The following is a 16,981-nucleotide window of genomic DNA, read 5'->3' as shown; positions in this document are numbered from 1 at the left end:
CCGTAGGCATGAGTGTGTGAGTGAATGGTGTGTGTGCCCTGCGATGGACTGGCGACCTGTCCAGAGTGTATTCCTGCCTTTCGCCCAATGTATGCTGGGATAGGCTCCAGCCCCCCTGCGACCCTGATCAGGATAAGCGGGTTCAGATAATGGATGGATGGATGGATGTTTTAATTTGTTCTGCCTTAAAGATTCCGAATTGCATCTCTTCCTCTTGTCTACTGTGCCTGCCTGCCTCCCTCTAGACGCTTCAATATCCCTGTATGGACCGCGCGTCGCTTTCGCGATCCCACTTTCTTCTCTCTCTAATCCGACAATCTCTCTTTCCTACCTCTCTCACTTCTGTCACTCTCTCTCTCTGCGCAGTGACGTCAGTCTTCAGAAGAAGATGGCGGCGTGTAAGAAGGCGGAAGGTGAGGAGGATTCAGGGTTTCATAGCGCTTCTGTGTTTCTGCTTTCCCTTTATATTTACTTCCATCATTACCATGCCTCTTTCAAACAAGTGTTGAGCGTGCTTGTATGTGTATTTATATTCGACCACAAGGGAATTCCGTACGATTTCGCTTTAGGGAAAGACATGCTATACAATATTGAATATGCTAACTAGCTAGCCAGCCAGCCAGCTATTTAAATAATGAAATATGATAATTTCAACTGGACAGTCGGAGTTCCCTCTTCAAATACATTTAAATAATGTGTATTGTTATAGCTATGCACGTTCTTTCTAGTGAATTATTTCGTTTACTCGTCCCCGTGCAGACCGTTGTCAGATGTATCTGGTTCTGCTCGCTAGCTGATACTTAAAATGGTTTCTGTCAGTCCACTGTGGGTAGGTGAATTGATCCCCTCTCCACCAGAGATGGGGGCTTCGGGCGGTGGGGCACAGCTCACGACAGGCGCCGGATTGGGCCTGCGTGAACGACGAGTAAGCCTGACAGTTGCATGTAAACGACATTTAATGTTTAAAGTAACTTGCAATGTGTGAGTAAATTATCAGGTATATAAAAAAATTAACTGGCTGGACAGTGACATCGTTCTTGTAAAGTACACTCCAGCTTCCTAGCTAACCCAGCATACAGTGACAGACGGTGAGCTGACCATAGCTAGCTAGTTCATATTATGCAGTTTGTTTGCTAGCCTGCCGTTATAGCTATAGATGGTAATGGTAGCGAGTATACATAATCACGCCTTGATTTAGCGAGCTACAGTAATTGATCATCTACTGGTTAGCGAGCAAACTTGTCGTAAATGAGCTTCATATTAACGTTATGCCAAATTATATTTGGCCAGCTAGCCGGCTAAGCAACATGGCAAAGTATCTTTTATATGATTTTCTATACTTCTAACTACCCAAGTTATGACGCGTATTAACGATTAAGTTACATTGGATGAACGTAGCTAGTTAAGCTAGATAACTATCGGGCTGTGCGACTAACGTTATGTACGGTAGCTAGCTAGCTAGCATGAATGAAATGTATTTACAGTAACTAACGTTAGCCTATTCAGTCGGCACTTTCATTGAGATGCTGGAAGGGTCGCTCGGGGTATGTGACGTTAAATTACATTATCCCATCCGAATGAAAACAATCAGTACTTGACCGGTTGAGTTAACGTTAGCTAAATTATCCGGTTTAGTAATCACGTCCAGGAAATGGGAATTTTAAGCTACCTATCTTGCTACTTCACTATAAATTATACCTGTTGTCTAGCAACCATGTTTTGGTGTGCTTCTGCGGGCTTAACATTTAAGATAAGAGTCGTTTTTGTGATCTGTCTGAAAAGCAGTCGTCGTGACTGTGTGACAAGTATACTGTGAGACTTGAGAATGAGATCGCACGATAATATTTTGAAAGGAGTAGCAATGATGCTCAATAAATATATTTCAAGATTAAATATTAACTTCGAAAAAGCGACCGCATAGAAACTGCACACGTTAGTGATAACACCACTAAGTTACTATTGCAACCCTTGTTTGAATATATTTTTTATGTTGCCCGTCCTCAAGCTGTTGCCCCCCCCATCCTATTATAAAGTTAGAGGTTGCTCAACCTCTGTTGTTGTTAAGCTGTTAATGCAAACACAAATCTTTGTAAAAGAAGGCTGTTTTAATGAGTTATTCTTGGTATACCTGAAGAAGGAACACAACCAACATTTGCGAATGTAATGTTTTGAAATCTTGCCACATCTGTCTGCTAGAATTTGCAAACATGTACCTAGGCACAACCAATTTACTCCAGTCAGAGTGGTTGCTAAAACGACTAATGCTGGAAAATGATTTTCCTGTTATTCAGAAAGACTAAAACACAGCGAACAACAGTTCTGTAATTGACTTCAAAGGTAATACGGTTGCACAGATATGTCGGACTTAATTAATTTTGTTGGATATTGACGTCAAATGTATATGTGCGGTGCATTAGCTAATTGAAAGAGGGTTAAGTTACAGAGCTTTGAAGGAACCGTTCTCTGTGCAGGTCATTGTTGTTTGGTGTCGGTGCAGATCATGTTCATCATTCATTAAAGATTCACTCCGACACAAGGATACAGTGCTATAATGGTTACACCTGTGAACACCTCCTCTGCTAAATCCACTTCTTGTACCTACACTGTGTTAAGTCCCGCTCTATTATCAGAGCATTTGCTTGCAGACCAGATACAACATTGAATTGAATATCCAATGACATTCTTTGTAATTGAGTCAAAACAGAGAGGGGGTACTGGGGAAAGTGGGCTCCTGCAGAGAGGGTGAAGCATCAGTCTGTAATATAAGGATATTCTAACATCCACCTACCTATTGCAGCAACAACAGTGCTGCAATATTTGTAATGTGGAGTAGGTAAAGGAGATGGAAGTAGACTTGTAAAATCCACCACGGTCATGCTTGCACTTTGTAGGTTTCCTTCTGTGGCATTATAGTTCTGGTAATTGGACACCAAATGTAAAAATATGTTGCATTACACGTTCTTTTAACAGGTAACTTGTTCACAGTGATTCATCCTGTCATCGATTTGTTCAGCATTGTATTAAGTAGGGGGGTTGTGCTGAAGTGCCTCACCAGTCACAACAAGTGCAGCGTCCCTTCTGCGAGTTGTAGTGTGAATCCTGTGTCCAGTGCTCTCTCCTCCTCTACTCCCCCTTTCAGCCGAAGAGTCTCTGAACCCGTTTGACTCATTTCCATCCTCTGTCAAACAGAAATGGCGAAGGGCCGGATTTATTGAGATGAAAATTTAATCTAATATGGGAGCGGGAGTGTGATGCAGTTATCTTGTGAGCGGTTCGCCATGCTATTTAAAGAGACGGCTTGTACCGCGGATGAAAAATGAAACGCATTAATAAATCAGATGGCAGCGGAGGCTGGAATTAAAGCAGTGCCCAAAAAAATGTTCACAGAAAAAGTTCTGCTCCCATGCTTGTGCGTGTGTCGCGTCGTGTGTGAATGAGGCTGTTGTCTTTCCCTGTACATGTGCACAAATGCAAATTTGTCACGACACAGAATAGGACTAGGTCAAAGTAAAAGACAACACTAGATTTGAGAGAAGGTCAGGACTGTTGGTGATATGGATCTGTCTTTCCATCTCTCTTTCTAGAAATGGTTCTTGCATTGTTTAAAACGCAAGAACAAATTGAACTGTAGTCGTACATACTTCTCTTGTTCTGTCATTTGACAAACTGGTTTGTAGTGTGTTGCTGCTTCCATCCTGGTTGTGGAGACCTTGTGAATCGGAGGTGTCCACATCTGGCCCTGGAGGGTCTTTGTCCCAAGGTTCTCTGTGTCCCAGAAGCCACTCCCTGGTCACATGAAGTTGATGAGTGGTGCTTTTGTTGCTATCCACTTCACATGAAAAGGGGAACTTTCCTGATGTACACAGAGCTGGGACTGGCCATGAGTTGCATGCACATGGTCCGGAATGTGAGTTGATATCACACAGCATATCTGCAGTCATGGTGGACAAGTTATGCTTAACACAGGGCTGTTGGAGCACTGCCAATGCTGGAGTCAGACAACCACCACTATTGCTCCTGCTTCCATTAAAAGTAACTCGCTGTAATGCCCCCCACCCCCCCTTGCCCAAAGTACACAGGTAAACAGAAAATAGCTGATTCGCTCAGTCCAGTACTAATTAGAAGAGATAAACTGATAAATGGTGTAGTTTTTGATGTTATCAAGAGCTGTATCATTATTTCATATTTGTCTCGGAACATTTTCATACATTATTCCCATAACGTGGTGCTTTCTGTAAATCTATCGAGTGTGAACTTTGAATTTCATGGGCAGAGCAGACCGTTGGCAACTAGCTTAGGGGGGGGGGGGGGAAGTAAGACGTGGAAAATGATGATGGACAGCAGCACTGCTTCTACAAATGCCCCTGACCAAGAGGCACTTTTAAAGATGGGGTTTATAATTGATGAAATTGATTCATTACGGCCATAATATGCCTGCACTTATTGTGCCTAATATACCCCATGCTCATCCACCAGCTGAGGGGTGTAATTGGGTTTTGATGAATGACGAGCACAGCGCAAGACCGAATGTTCGTGTCTGTGAGGTAATTGCACGGTTAGTGACAGCATTGTAATAATACGGGTAATTGGACCTGGGTGTGTTATCGGTGAGGTTGGATTTCAGGTTCTGACTCGGAGCTCTGTCTCCGCGTGCCGATTCTGTGAGCTGGCCTCATGTTCTCCCTGTTGTCGCCGTATCTCTGTATCACTTGACCATTGACTCTTCTCTCAGTCGCTTCGCCCTCCTGTTGTCTCAACATCATTCAAATCCATTCAAATTTCTGATGGGCCTTATCGCCCCGGCCAGGGCACCTTCACGTTGCCGAATCGGGTGAAACGATAAGGCCGCAGCAATGCATGTGACATCACAGCGAAGATAATGGGATGACTGCGCCCTCTTCAAAACCACCTCACGCAGATTGCCTTCACGTTTGTGCAGCCCACTTCTGCCACCAACTCCTCTGTATCCCATAGTCTCTTAGCATCCGCTTGTCCTTACTCTCTGGTTGCTGTTTGAATTGCAAATGCGGTGCACAGAGAGTTCTCAAGTTTGATTGCGGTGTTATTGCCCACACATAATCCTCTCTCTGAAACACACACACACACACACTGGCTAATAGAGCAAATATCAGTTTAAAAGGCAATTTTATTTTATGGAAGAAGGCTGTTGTCATGGTTATTGGTAAGGTTATGCTTTTAGCCCTGTTGTCTTTTCTGCTTATTGGAGGAAGACATCTTGATGCAGGCAGCACCAGGGCTGTTTTGGGTGTCTGTCTGGACTCCTCCATGTACAATAGCAAAGATTGACTTGTATCATAACTAAAGTTTGTGCCTGTACAGAGCATATGTAGTAGTTCATAATTATCATTTTTTCCGCTAATCTCATCCTCTGAACATCATTGGTCATTTTCAGAAGGGAAAGATACGTGTACACAACACATTATTTGTGCACTTAAAAATGGAACATTCAGATACAATGGACCTCTATAGAACATTTGAACTTTCCCAGTAATTACATTAATTGCCTACTGTGGTTTCTTTTGAAAAGAAGGCTAATTCCTAAAAACGTAATTATATATAATAATTGTGTAATAATCATTTATAATCATTTGTTTTTCCAAAGAGAATGCATGTGAGTGGACTCCTATATTGTAGCTGTGCCTTTACTGAATCTGTGAACCATAAGCATGGAGTGTGTATTAAGTAAACTGCACGCTCTACTTACAATACTGTTTCTGTATGGAATGAGAGTGAGTTTTTCCACTGAAAAGCAAACAACACTGCTTAGATACACATACTGTAGATGTGATATGCACACTGATATAGCATATCTGTCTCTAAGGGCACTTTGATAGTTAACAGAACAATACGCAGACCTATAACTGGCCACCGGAACAGAGATATCACTATACCATCTTGTACATTTGTTCTGTGAGATTGTGGAAGTATTTATAATTTCCTCCCTGGTTTTTTGCTCCTCGTCCCTCCCTGCCTGTATTTTGTTATCTTTCTTTCTCGCTCTCCGTCTCTTGTGAAGACGTGGGAGAGAACTCGGGAAGATTCTGCACCTACCAGTGTGGTATCTAGGCAACAGGACGATGGAGAGGGAGTGGAGGGGGGAAATATGTATAGAAACAGAACGCAGAGCCCAGTTGGCTTACTTCCACTCATCTCCGAATTGGCAGGAAGAGGCTCCAAATTCCCTGCATTTACATTCACAGGATCTGTTCTAAACAGTTTGAAACAGAATTCTGTATGACTGATGCAAATTAGTCTGTATAATGTTTTTTTGTAATCTATATTATGCTTGTAGCTCATAGTATGCTTATATATATTTATATATGTTTACATGCATGTATGTAAATCAAAATAATTCAGTTGTTATGCCTTCGTACTTTGTTTCTTTGTCGTTTGAATTTGCGTGCTTGTCATAACTCATTGTAAGCAGTTGCACATCTTGTGTAACATGGTTATTATGGGTCCAGACAAGAGCATCAAAAAGAGGGAGTGTGGCTATACAGGAGCCTATCTCTCTCCCTTTAACAACATGCCAAACCGGTCTCTGTAAGAGCCGCAGGTGAGCACTGACCGCTTCCCGCTCTCTGTATCTGGCAGTGTCGGTGTGCGGGCCGCCCTGGAGTGTGTGAGCGCCCCCTGCTGCCTGGAGGAGCTGAGCGTCGTCGCTGCAGCTTCACCATGAACAACAAGGAGAGCACAACCGAGTCCGGTGAGAGTGCGTCGCCCGTGCAGAGACCCGCCGCATCGCCGTGGAGACAGCCGTGTACACAGCAACACGCTTCATTTCTTCCCCCCCGTGTTTGCCTCTTGTGTCCCGCTGCAGAGAATAACAGTCAGATGAAGGTGTTCCTACCCAACAAGCTTCTGGAGTGCCTCCCCCGCACCTCCACCTTACCCAAGGAGAGACTGCGCTGGAACACCAATGAGGTGCAGGAGCGACCGCCCCCGAGGGGGAGGACAGACCACTGGGGCCGGGGATGAGGAGGGGAGAGAGGGAGAAGAGAGGGAGAAGAGAGGGAGAAGAGTTGAAGCGATACACAATGAGGTTGAAGCAGGGTTGTGTGAGGACAGGGCACTTAGGCCTTTGTCGCCCTCGAGGGATGCAAATGTGTTTTCTTTCACAGATTTGCATATTAGCGTCTAATTCATACCTGGGCTCTCAGGAGACTGGGCTGCTTGTCCACAGGGGAGCGCCCGTTAGGCAATTATCACCTGAGTTGGAATGAAAAGCACGAAATGGGCGTCTCCTGGGGGCAGGTGTCCTCACGGTTGGTGGTGTTTTAGGCATGCAGTTTCACTGCCACTGACATGTGAGAAGGAGGGCAGGTGGATGTGCTTTAACAGTTGAGCCCTGATTAGAGAGAAGTGTGGGGGCGAGGGAAGGGCGAAGGGCGCAGAGCAAGTGAGGTGATCAGGCCTGGCGGAGTGATATCCTGCTGAAGATGATTACCGGGGAGGGCAAAGGTCACCCCTCAGTAACCTCTTATTGTTCAGTGATATGATTGGCTCAAAGAAGAATGTTGTTTGCTTAATGACTTTAGCATTGGTAATGGCTTAATTTTTAGATGTAGTGATATTAGTTTACCAATGTGATGAGTTTACTTCTGATTTCGAGCAAAAGTCAAATGTCACGTTATAATACATTCAGTGACATAATATATTCTAAGGAAAATGCACTTGCATAATGATCATTAATGTTAAGGGCCAAATTATGCCGATTATTTATTTTTTGGCGATTTATTTTTTCCCTATTGTTATGAATTGCGTACTTTTAGTTACTCATAGTTAGTTTTTGCTTACTTATTATTAGTTTTTAGCTGAAAAACATGGGTGCGTCCCAATACTTGTATGGGGAATCAGGACACACCCCATTAGTGTCACAGGCAGAGAGGAAATAGCAAAGGAATGTCGGGGGAGAATAGGACTTTGAGACTGACGCTTTTCTCTCACAGGAAATCGCGTCGTACCTGATCTCCTTCGATAGACACGAGGAGTGGCTTTCCTGCACGCTGAAGACCAGGTGACTGCCCCCGCCTCCTGCCCCGTGTCACTTCGGCTGCCCCCCTCCCTCCCCGTCACCCCGGGCTCCATTAATCCTTAACGTCTCCTCGCTCCGAGGGCGGTGGCAGGGTTTCATCGTGATTCATTTTTAACACCGCGCGTCACCGGCAGAATTTCGGAGAGAAACTCTGTCGTCTGAACGACTGCATCGGAACAGCTAATAACATTAACGCACCGCTGGACTGCTATGAGCTCTAATCTGCTTTCCGCAAAGGAAGCTTACGCCAGAGCCAGACACGGCCCCCGTGATGGCGCATAAACGTTTTAATGTCCAGCAGGGAGGCGGGCCACACCTGTCCTCTGTATTACCGCTCCAGTGGAAGTGGCACATTGTGTTCCCTCACCCACAGCAAAAGCACTGCGCTCTTAGCAATCCCACACTCTTTGAAGAGTAGCTTTTTAAAATATATATATTTTATTTTAGCTTTCCAAAAATGTAAGTTGGTGTTCTGGAGCTCTGTTGCTTTCAGTTGCCAGTAGTTATTGTTGCATCAGGATCAGGATTAGAGTGTTTAGTTAAGGACGTTCACAAAGAGCAGGGTGTTAAGTCTCTAACCGTTCCCCCAGAGCCCAATTCTCCCTCCCCCTCCTGTGGTCAGCTCTCTGCGTTAACATTTAGCAACATCATCCGATAATTATGCAAAATGCAAAAACATCTTGTCACGCGGGAAATTAATAATAATCTCATAAATATTAAATATTCCTTGCGTAAGAGTTATGCAAGTCTGGATTTATGCTCCATATAAATGGAATGACCTGCAACAGTCTCTGAAATTGGACACACTCATTTAATTCAGTGATGCTTGCTTGTACATGTTTTATTTGACTTTCTTGACTTTTTCTGTCTGTGCTTGACATTTTTGTTGTCTGTTTTTGTTGTAACAGGTCTCTCTTGGAAAAGAGATCTTGATTTCAATGAGACCATCTTTTAAAAGAAAGGAATAATAATGAATTGCTTTACTTGGATCAGTATGGATACAAATCCAGGATATGAAAAGCTGAGAAATATGCGTGTGGGCCTTTACAGGGTTAACCCAGAAGTAAACTGTGTGAAATTGAAATTATTGGAGGATAAAGAAGAATGCGTGCGTGTGTGTGCGCACACGATTCAGTCAGTTTGCCTGTGTCTGCACTGTCACCTGCATATGTATTTATGTAAATGTGATTGTACCGCCACCTCCCGAAAAGAATCGCAGATAAGAATAGTCTTGCAATAACACATGCAAATTGCTGAGCTTATCGGAATCCAGTCCTTGTAAGAGCTGAATTATTTACTCTTGATGAAGCGAACGTTTCTTTGGATCACATACGTGCTGATGTTCGCCTTTCCTTATGCCGTCTCCCCCTCTTCCGCCAGGCCTCTGAATGGCTCCATCATACTGTACAACAGAAAGAAGGTGAAGTATCGGAAAGACGGGTACTGCTGGAAGAAGAGAAAAGATGGAAAGACTACTAGAGAGGATCACATGAAGCTGAAGGTTCAGGGCATGGAGGTGAGCGCCCCCTGCTGGGCAAGTCTGGAAAATTGTCAGCTTTATAGGCCAACAATTCTGATGCGTTATACATATGTGTGCTAAACTTTACCAGACATTTCATTGGGAAATTCCCTTATCGCCTTTTTCAGCAAACATGGCCCCTGATAACCCAGGCATGTCTTGTACATGGTTGTACGAGTTGGAATCTGCGAGAAATAACTGAACTTATGCTTCAAATATTCAAAATGTGATGAACATATCATGAATATGTGCAGTAATGAAAGAGTGAATCATTTATTGAATCCATACTTCATAAATACATTATTTAGACTAGGTCAGAGTAAAACTGCCTTTGTATGGTGACCAAAAGATGCTGATTAATTTCACGCTTATGTATACCCAGAAACCAAAGTGGTTATTGTTTCTAACTGCCATTACTCTCATGGTCTACAGCAGGCCTCAAAGTCAGGTCTTATAAGGTCACAGTGACTGCTGGTTTTTATTGTTTGCTTTTAATCAGAAGCCATTTCAGTCCTCGGAAACCAGAGATGTTGAATCGTTAGCCAAACAGTGACTTCATTTAATCACAGAGTACAGAAACGGCAATAACCAATTGAGACTATGATGCAGGCCTGGATGCTGACATACCTGATCAATGGTGTGTGAATTCTCCTTATTATTTGTGATAAATGCTATATATTCTCCCAGGCAAAAAAAATAGTTGAAATAGTTTACATTTAGGGTAATGTGTTTCTTAATCTGATTCGGAAAATGTAAATGGTAATTTCCTTCTGTGTGCTATGTGCAGTATGGACTCAAATTGTTCACTGAAATAGATGGAAGTCACTAATGACAATAGCAGTCTGACTAATGTCTTCTCTCTCTCTTTCTCTCTCTCCCTGCCCTCAGTGTCTTTATGGTTGCTATGTTCATTCCTCCATCGTCCCAACATTCCACAGGAGGTGCTACTGGCTGCTGCAGGTTTGTGCTTAATTCATATGTCTGCTCACGTCTAGTGCACATGTGAAACATGCAATTGTCTACAACCATTCATCCTGCTTTTAAACTGCATACTCCTGGCTTCACAAAGCAATGTTTTACTATATTCAGCTAGCTGTAGATTGATTAGTTTTGATTTGGTTTGTTGGCAAATCCTTGGTAAGTGTGTTTGCATTTTTATGCAATCTAAAGCTGGGAGATTTGATTAATTTGGTATTGTGACATTTACGGTGTGTTGGTGTAATAGTAGGTAATTTTTTTATAGTTCTGTGCATGCGCAACAATATACCTTTTTCTTTTAACAGTACCTGATAAATATGATAGCTGTGCCTCCCTTGTATCATTACATTTTGTTCAGTACTGTATTATGAAGTATGCACTTCTAGTGCTGCTGTAAAATACATTTTGAGGATTTAATGTGGCCGAACATTCTAACAGGCAGATTCGTTTTTTATAAACAATTCCCATTCTTCTGTAAATGTAGGGCTATTAATCATAGCTAAGTTACCTCATTTGTTTGCCTTGGTTTATTTATAATCCCATTATAGATATGCAACTCAAACATCAGGTCTGTCAGGTAATTTTGTTTTCATTTTAATGAGACATACTGTATCTAGAAACGGGTTGTTCTGGGGAAGCCAGGAAAGCAGGGGGCTTCATAATGACATTTTGTACAGAATCTGTTCTTATAGACAGACAATAAAAATAAATTGGACAATTATGAAATTCCCATTAAGTAGGAGGTAAGTGCCACATTGATTGGCTTAGAATACATGGCCATATGAAGAATTTTTGCTCTGTAGTCTGACTGTTTGTATCTCTCTGTTGTGTGTGTGTGTGTGTGTGTGTGTGTGTCTGTGTGTGTGTCTGTGTGTGCGTTTTTTGTGTTCGGTGTCTGCGCTGCCCCAGAATCCCGACATCGTGCTGGTGCACTACCTGAACGTGCCGTCCCTGGAGGATTGTGGGAAGGCATGCGGGCCACTGTTGTGTGCGGTGGCTGACCGGCGGGACAGTCTGCGCTGGACCCGAGAGGAGCTGCTGTCTCAGCTCAAACCCATGTGTGAGTGTACCAGCCTATCAGAGCTGCTGTCTCAGCTCAAACCCATGTGTGAGTGTGCCAGCCTATCAGAGCCGCTGTCTCAGCTCAAACCCATGTGTAAGTGTACCAGCCTATCAGAGCTGCTGTCTCAGCTCAAACCCATGTGTGAGTGTACCAGCCTATCAGAGCTGCTCTCTCAGCTCAAACCCATGTGTGAGTGTACCAGCCTATCAGAGCCGCTGTCTCAGCTCAAACCTATGTGTGAGTGTGCCAGCCTATCAGAGCCGCTGTCTCAGCTCAAACCCATGTGTGAGTGTACCAGCCTATCAGAGCTGCTGTCTCAGCTCAAACCTATGTGTGAGTGTGCCAGCCTATCAGAGCCGCTCTCTCAGCTCAAACCCATGTGTGAGTGTACCAGCCTATCAGAGCTGCTGTCTCAGCTCAAACCTATGTGTGAGTGTGCCAGCCTATCAGAGCTGCTGTCTCAGCTCAAACCCATGTGTGAGTGTACCAGCCTATCAGAGCTGCTCTCTCAGCTCAAACCCATGTGTGAGTGTACCAGCCTATCAGAGCCGCTGTCTCAGCTCAAACCTATGTGTGAGTGTGCCAGCCTATCAGAGCCACTCTCTCAGCTCAAACCCATGTGTGAGTGTGCCAGCCTATCAGAGCCGCTCTCTCAGCTCAAACCCATGTGTGAGTGTACCAGCCTATCAGAGCTGCTGTCTCAGCTCAAACCCATGTGTTACTCTGAGACTCTCGCTAACTGACCCTCCTCCCTGCCGCTCGCTAATTGACCCTCAGGCACTTGCTAGCTGGCCCTCACTCTTCAGCACAATTTCCTTCAGTTGCTGTATTTGTTATCTGTTCAGTAGACTTTAATGATTTACATGTACTCAAACAGAGCATGTTTACTGAGAGTGTGTGTTTGTGTGTGCGCAGTTCACAGCATTAAGTGGTCCTGCAGCAACAGCAACGGCACCTCTGAGTTCTCCATCGAGCAGCTGGTGCAGCACATCCTGGATTCGCAGCAGACCAAACCCCAGCCGCGTACACACGCCTGCCTCTGCAGCAGCACCCTGGGTGAGGGGGGGGATCAGAGGAGGGGATGAAGGGAGTGAGGTGCACTAAGGTAATGGGGAGGAAGGAGAGAGAGAGGAAGAGAAGTGGGCCCACTCACCTGTGTTGAGTAAAAATTTTATTTTCCACGTTTGCTGAAATGGTTGTTTTGAATTTGTTGCAGTGCACTCATAAAGAAAAGAATACGCAAGACAAAACATAAGACGTGTCACATGCAACATACTAAGTGATTACAAACAGTTCACTGGATGATGACTCCTAATCCATGGGAAATGTATTTTAGGTTAGCAACTCCTGACCTAAGCCTGCCAAGGCTGCACAGCCCAGGGAAGTGGAAATAACAGCAGTTAATGGGAAGTGGGAGAGGCTGATATTTTTCAGGGAAGTGGAAATGACTGTAGTTAATGGGGCGAGACGGACATTTTGCAGGGACAGCAGACTGACTCCTTCTCCTCCTTCCTGACCTCCAGCTTCACCAGGAGCCAACATTCCTCACCGCTGCAACAGCACCAAACACCGCATCATCTCCCCCAAAGTTCCCACGCGGCCCTCGCCCTACCCCGCCCTGACCGAGGTCCAGAACCTGGCCGCGGGCGAGGGGGGGGGCAGCGGGAGCGGGCAGGAGGGGGTCCGAGGGGAGACGCATGGGGGAGGAGAGGGAGGAGGGGGAAACGCGGGAGGGGAGAGGAAGGGGCCCGGCCCCCTCTCTCAGGCCCAGCCTCCGGGGCCCGTGGTGACGAAGCTGGAGATCCGGAGTCCGGCGGTTCCCCAGGACAGCGTGGGGATGACTGGGGTCTCCTCCCCGTGCTCTGCCTCTTCCTCATCCTCCTCCTGCAGCCCGCCCCATCGCGCCACGCCCCTCACCCTCAGCAACGGGGGCGCCGCCTGCAACGGCTTCTACAGCGACCAGCGGGGCCTGGCTACCGTGGCGCTCCCTCAGAACGCCGTCATCGTCATGACGACCGCCATCGGCCCGGGTGCCGAGGACTCCAAGAGCGAGCTGGGCTTCAGCGGCAGCGGCGCGGCCGCCTCCCACCTCTCGCTCACGCACTCGGGCCGCCTGGTGCTCTCCCCCATTCCCCCTAAACCCGAGACCCCCTCCCCGCCCACGGCGGGCGCCAGAGCCACCCTGGCCGCCTCCGTGCCCCAGACCACCATCACTGCCACCGTCTCCGGAAACGGGCCCGGCTCCCTCCCTCCTGCCAGCAGCACAGCCTCCTCTCACTCCATCTCCCCCACCCCGGGCGTAGCCACCCTCAGCCTCACCCTCCTCTCCAGCCCCGTGATCGGGGGCCTGCTGCTGACCGACCGGCTCATCTCAGGGGCCGACCCCCCTGCATCCCTCCTGCTCCCCCCTCGCTCCTCTACCCCGTCTACCTGCCCCTCCCCCTCTCTCCTGCCGGCCCCTCCACACTCGACCCCAAGCCCCTCCTGCGCCCCGCCCTCTCCCTCCGTCTCCCCGCCCTGCGCCCTGCCCACCTTCGACCCTGACTCCTTCCTCAACAGCCCCAAGCGGGGCCAAACGTACGGGGGGCCCTCGCAGCTGGACTCCCTCTCCCTGTCCCTCCCCCTCTCCACCTCCTGCTCTTCCCATGGCCACTCGTCTCCCTCCCCACCCTCCTCCTCCTCCCCCCAGGCCCCCTCCCTTGCTCTGTCGCTTTCGCCCACCTCTCCTCCCTCCTCCTCCTCCCCTCCGTCTTCCCTCTCCTCTTTCTCTGCCGAGACGGAGCGAGGGAAGAACGGAGAGAGAGACGCGCACTCCCTGGCCGTCCCCTCCACCTCCACGCCCTCCTCTGCCCCTCTCTCCCCCTCGCTTTCCTTCTCCCCCTCCCACTCCACAACCCCCCTCTTGCCCCTGTGCTTGGAGTCCACCCTAGGGCTGGACAGTCTGGGTGTGCTTGGGGCTGATGGCCCGGACCAGGGGCCTGAACGGCTTATGGGCCGGTCGCTTTCCCCGAGCCCGGAGAATGAGGCCCAGAGGCGCAGCCCCAGACCGCCGCACCACGAGCCCCAGCTGCTGCTGCTGGCCCCGCGGACACAACCGGCCTCTCCCCGCCCCGCCTCTGTGCTTACCAACGGACAGCTGCTGCTGGCGCCGCAGGAGCCTCAGGCCCGGCCGACTGCGCAGCCGGAGCAGCTCGTACAGCGGCAGGAGGCCGACAGCCTGCAGCAGCTGCTCATGCTCCAGAATAAGCTACAGCCTCGCCCCGAGACCAAGAGCCCCCGGCAGCAGCTGGTCCTGGTCCCGCCCCAGGGGGTGGAGCCGTCCCTGGAGACTGACAGCCGGCAGCAGCTGCTCCTCCACCACCACAGGCAGCTGCAGCAGCACGGGCAGCAGCTGGTCCTCCTGCAGCCCAAGCAGCCACAGCAGCTGGTGCAGCCCCAGGCCCTGCAGCTGAACGGCGGGCTCCTCTTCATGGCGGGCGGGCAGGAGGGCGCAGCGGCACAGCCCGCGTCACCGGAGCCCCACGTGCGAGTGAAAGAGGAGCAGTCATCCCCCTTCTCGCCGTCCTCTTCATCCTCTTCCTCCTCCTCCTCCTCTTCGTCCTCCGGCCTGGGGTGCTACGAGGCGGAGGAGACGCCCATGGACACCAACAGCGGCGGCGAGGGTGGCGAAATGAGCAGGGAGGACCTGGACCTCTCCGTCATGATTCAGAAGAGCGTGGGTGGGGTCGAGGAGACGGGACCCGGGAGTACCCCCCTGGAGATCTCCTTCGACAGCCAGTTCCCCGACCTGATCTCGGAGTTCATCGCCGAGGACGAGCGCCAGGGTGGGGCCACCTCCATTCAAGCCCCGCCTCAACCCCTGTTCCCCACCGGGGTGCGCTATGTGGTGCCTCCCCAGCCCTCCCCCGCCTCCTCCTTCCTGCCCTTCCCCACCTTCACCCCCGCCTGCCCTCCAGCTGGCCCAGGGCAAGAGGTGCGCCGCCTGGCCACCATCACCGACTTCTCCCCCGAGTGGTCCTACCCAGAGGTGAGCCAGCGACCCAGAGGGGGGCGGATTCCTGTCACTCTCAATGACCTCGTATTGTCAGTATTCGAACTTAAGTCTACAAGCGTGCAAAGTCTGGGTATTTAAGGTTATTACTGTACAGTGCCTTGAAAAATATTTTGCCCCTTCCTGATTTCCCCTATTAGTTCATATCTGTCACACAGAATGGTTTCAGATTCTTAGAGAGAAAAAAAACAGTATCAGTCTGATGGAATCTGACTTTTTTGCAGAACCTTTTTAATTCAGACAAATTGTTAGGTCCTGCCACAGCATCTCTATTGCTCATCCTGGCATTGAGGTCAGGATTATGACTTGTCAGTTAGTCCTTTCCATTCCTGCTGGGACATAAGGCCTCAATGAGCTTCCTCTGTCTGATTCTGTCCTTTGCAATGTGCCGTGTCTCGCACCCTGTGAGATTTCTGCCAGCTCTGCCATCACAGTCCTCCATCAAGTGGCTTTTGGACTTCCAGGTTTCCTCTTACCAGGTGTGGTGTCCATCTCAAGGCTGCTTTGAGGATATGATACTGGTCCATTCTGAGCATGTGACCAAGCCATCGGACACTTTGGCATTTGATCCTCCTTGATGACACTTTTGCATGCTGTCCTCCTGTAGAGTACTCGGATATCTTATTAGGCCAGAAGATGCAGCAGATCCTCCGGGGACGTTTGTTATGGAAAGGCTTGATTCTTTTCCTGTCCGACTTGGTAGCTCGCCAGCATTCTGATCCATACAACAGACGTAATATTGCTGTTGTAGAGTCTAATCTTGACTTTCAGACCGTATTGTTGAGAAAATGCACAATTCACTTTTTACAAGTCTTGCCTTAATCTGTTTATGTGCCCCACTGTTCCCACTGATGAGATTGCTCAGGTAGGTAAAATCATCCACAAGTCATTGGAAGTAAAGATATTCTATTCCAGAGAAAAAGAGTCCCTTGGTTTATCTGTTGTCATCCTTGTGATTCAGTCGAAGGTAACAAGGTATAGGATGGGAGAGATAATGTATCCTTGTCTCGTTCCAGAGACAGGCATCCAGCCCGAGAGAATATTATCCAAGATGACACTAAATTCAAAGTGGTTGTAAAGCATCCTTATTAATGTTACGATCTTAGCTCTTACTCCATAAGATCTTCCACAGTTTCACGATGTACATTATGTTGGTGGTGTACAAGGCATTCGGTTCCAAGCACTGTTCAATGATGTTCCACAGTACAAAGATCTTGTCAAGATCCTGAATCCTGCTTGTTCTTCCCTTGTCAACAGCTTTTTCAATTCTACTCAGAAGGATTTTCAAGGTTTTACTTGGAATAAGGTGATTCC

The 16,981-nt window shown here is 47.8% G+C and overlaps 1 protein-coding gene across 1 annotated transcript in view; it reads left to right on the top strand.

Moving 5' to 3' along the window:
* Positions 1 to 390: 390 nt before the first annotated feature.
* Positions 391 to 16,981, top strand: part of camta2 (calmodulin binding transcription activator 2) — a 47,822-nt gene continuing 31,231 nt past the window's right edge. Inside the window, 13 exon segments of the mRNA XM_061234271.1 lie at positions 391 to 413; positions 820 to 925; positions 6,616 to 6,727; positions 6,842 to 6,945; positions 7,971 to 8,038; positions 9,437 to 9,572; positions 10,464 to 10,535; positions 11,463 to 11,613; positions 12,532 to 12,672; positions 13,140 to 13,342; positions 13,412 to 13,782; positions 13,784 to 13,810; positions 13,879 to 15,643. Coding sequence (XP_061090255.1) covers positions 860 to 925; positions 6,616 to 6,727; positions 6,842 to 6,945; positions 7,971 to 8,038; positions 9,437 to 9,572; positions 10,464 to 10,535; positions 11,463 to 11,613; positions 12,532 to 12,672; positions 13,140 to 13,342; positions 13,412 to 13,782; positions 13,784 to 13,810; positions 13,879 to 15,643 — 3,216 coding nt within the window. The 5' untranslated portion in view covers positions 391 to 413; positions 820 to 859.

This window comes from Conger conger, chromosome 3 (assembly GCF_963514075.1).
Source record: "Conger conger chromosome 3, fConCon1.1, whole genome shotgun sequence".
Lineage (NCBI taxonomy): Eukaryota > Metazoa > Chordata > Actinopteri > Anguilliformes > Congridae > Conger > Conger conger.
Note: the sequence above shows the minus strand (reverse complement) of the source record. Positions and strands in the feature narration are given on the sequence as shown.